Source organism: Penaeus japonicus, unplaced genomic scaffold (genome assembly GCF_977035675.1).
Source record: "Penaeus japonicus unplaced genomic scaffold, GWHDUDI00000001_assembly GWHDUDI00000028, whole genome shotgun sequence".
Classification (NCBI taxonomy): Eukaryota; Metazoa; Arthropoda; class Malacostraca; order Decapoda; family Penaeidae; genus Penaeus; species Penaeus japonicus.
Window position 1 is genome coordinate 28,406,398 of NW_028234430.1, and position 2,500 is coordinate 28,408,897.

Sequence of the window (2,500 nt, forward strand, 5' to 3'; positions counted from 1 at the left end):
GGTTACCTTCGATACAATACACGTATTCAGCATAAGGTTACAATGAATTACAAGAAGATTAATAAATTACTAAATGTAGTTTTCAAAATTAATGAAGGGAACAATTAAAATACAACCACATTAAGTAGAAAATGTTAGCATAATATAAGACATCTGCTCAAGCCACTAGACGGAATAAAGATGTGATGCATTAAAAGAAGAGTAATGAATGACTATAGATGATTTAAAATTTAATGAAAATAATAATGATTAAACCAAAGACTGTTGTTTCAAACAAGACATCTATTCAATATAAGGCTGCAAATTATTAGTAGGAAATAATACACTTCTAAAATATATCAAATCAACAATCAAAATAATGCTGATTAAGAAAAAGCTGATAAATATAATAAAAGGAATTCAAAATCTATAGTTTCTAGCCTCCACAAATTAAAACTGGCACCATGGAAAGAAAGAGATAAAAAAATAAGATGATATTATAATAATAATAAACTTAATAGTAATAATAACAATAAAAATAATAATAATAATGACAGTACAAACAGACAGAGAGCAATGATAGAAATCAAACAAAACAGAAAAAGAGACACAAAGATAAAGAAAGAAATGACAAGAGCAAGTAATCCCAAACAGCCGATCACAGCAAAGAATCACAACCTGTAATAGATGAAGTGTAAACCGGGCGGAATCATCTTCACCCCTTTGAATTTCTCGGCAATATTCCACGAGTTCATATCGATGCCGAATTCTGTCCCGTAAGGCATACCAAGGAGGACGAGCGTGCCGCCTTCCTCAAACATGCGTCTCGCTGTCTCCTGGTCCATGGTTCTGCCTGGTGTGGATAATGGGTCATGATGGTATGGTAGACTATTATGGTAAACTGTAATGGTAAACTACTACGGTAAACTATTACGATAAACTGTAATGGTAAATTACTATGGTAAACTGGTATTGTTGGATAAAGACGCAACCACACGTAGCGAAAAAACAAACCTTTGGGCATGACGTAGCTTTAATTATGACGTAACCCATAAAAGCTCTTTTCTTCTGGAAACGAAAAATAACCGAGATATATTATTTTGAAAATAATTAAAAACGATTAACGGGAGAGATGATTCCACCGTCTTAACAAACATCTGACTGAAAAATATCGGCTCTGCGCATGCGCCAACCTCCCCCGCGGAAATACAAAAAAGTATCGATAGACGGCAATACTGTCACGTGATAATAATAGCACCAATAGGGAAACAATAGGTCTAACCGACAAAATGATCGACCAATCACGGACAATTGACCATAGAGTCTGGGTCTTTGCTTGAATTTCAAAATCAGTTTCGAGATGGCTACATTGTGTGCAAGACGTAGGTACACTCCATGGGAATTCATCATGTTTTTTTTATAAAGATAACGCTGCATCACTGAAATAATTACGTGACCACGGTGCTCTGCCAATGGAAATGGAGTGCAAAAACTGTGAATTACAACCCGGCCCCTCACACACCTCCAATTAAGGTAAGAAGTGGTAACATTTGAAGATAAAAGTCAGATGCTACGAAGTGCCCTTGGCTAGGGCAGACCAAAAATCGGTCATTGAAAGTGAACCTGCCACGCAGTGGTAAAATAAGGGGGGGTCCAGGGGGGGGCAAAGCCCCCCCTTGGCTAGGGCAGACAAAAAATCGGTCAGTTCCGTGGTCGGTGGTGGACGTTCGTTTTGAAAAGTTACCGGCCACGCAGTGGCCTTAAAAGTGGGGGGGGGTCCAGGGGGGGGCGAAGCCCCCCCTTGGCTAGGTCAAACCCAAAAACTAGGTTAGGTTAGGTTAGGTTTATGGGTTGGGTTTTGATTACGCAAAAAGCCCTTTAAATTTCGCGCCAGAATTCGTTAGTTCCGTATCGACGGTGGCGCGCGTGTGGGGAGGGAGGGAGGGGGGGGTGTAACTCAACAACGAAAGGTTTCCGATGGAAATGAGTAGCGAAACTGTACAAAACAGAACGAAAACTACCAGAAAAAATATCGTGTCGTGCCTAGAGGTTTGGTTGCGTCTTTATCCAAATTTACCGGTAAACTGTATTGGTAAACTATTATGGTAAACTGTAATGGTAATCTACTATGGTAAACTATTAATGTAAACTGTAATGATAAACTATTAATGTAAACTGTAATGGTAATGTGATGTATAACATGCAATGGTCATCATAGAATGGCATAACTTTGTAATCATGCTTATGAAAATGGTAATTATTTATGTCCATCGTATGTTCTTGAATCGTAATATAACAATCCACCAAGAAAGTCATGAAACAAATGCCTTATAATATCTAATAGCTATTCAAATTCACAAAACTGATATCCTCAAAGCAACCAAGAAAAAAAACTCACCACTAAAAGTTAAACATAAAATAGTGCAAAGAATAAAGAAATTCGTCCTCCCTCGCGATGCACTGTAACGCTATGGAACGTTTTCTGTTGTTTACTGTTTACTAACATTTTTAAGGGATCACA

The 2,500-nt window shown here is 37.7% G+C and overlaps 1 protein-coding gene across 2 annotated transcripts in view; it reads right to left on the reverse strand.

Annotated features, from left to right (window-relative positions):
• Nucleotides 1-2,480, reverse strand: part of LOC122259365 (protein AAR2 homolog) — an 8,049-nt gene extending 5,569 nt beyond the window's left edge. The window contains exons 1-2 of one of the 2 annotated variants that reach the window (XM_043026113.2): nucleotides 2,378-2,480; nucleotides 658-832 (exon numbers count right to left, since the gene is read on the reverse strand). In XM_043026113.2, coding sequence (XP_042882047.2) covers nucleotides 658-824 — 167 coding nt within the window. In that variant the 5' untranslated portion in view covers nucleotides 825-832; nucleotides 2,378-2,480. The remainder of the gene's footprint in view (nucleotides 1-657; nucleotides 833-2,377) is intronic. The other variant, XM_043026114.2, reaches the window with a different exon arrangement.
• Nucleotides 2,481-2,500: the final 20 nt, after the last annotated feature.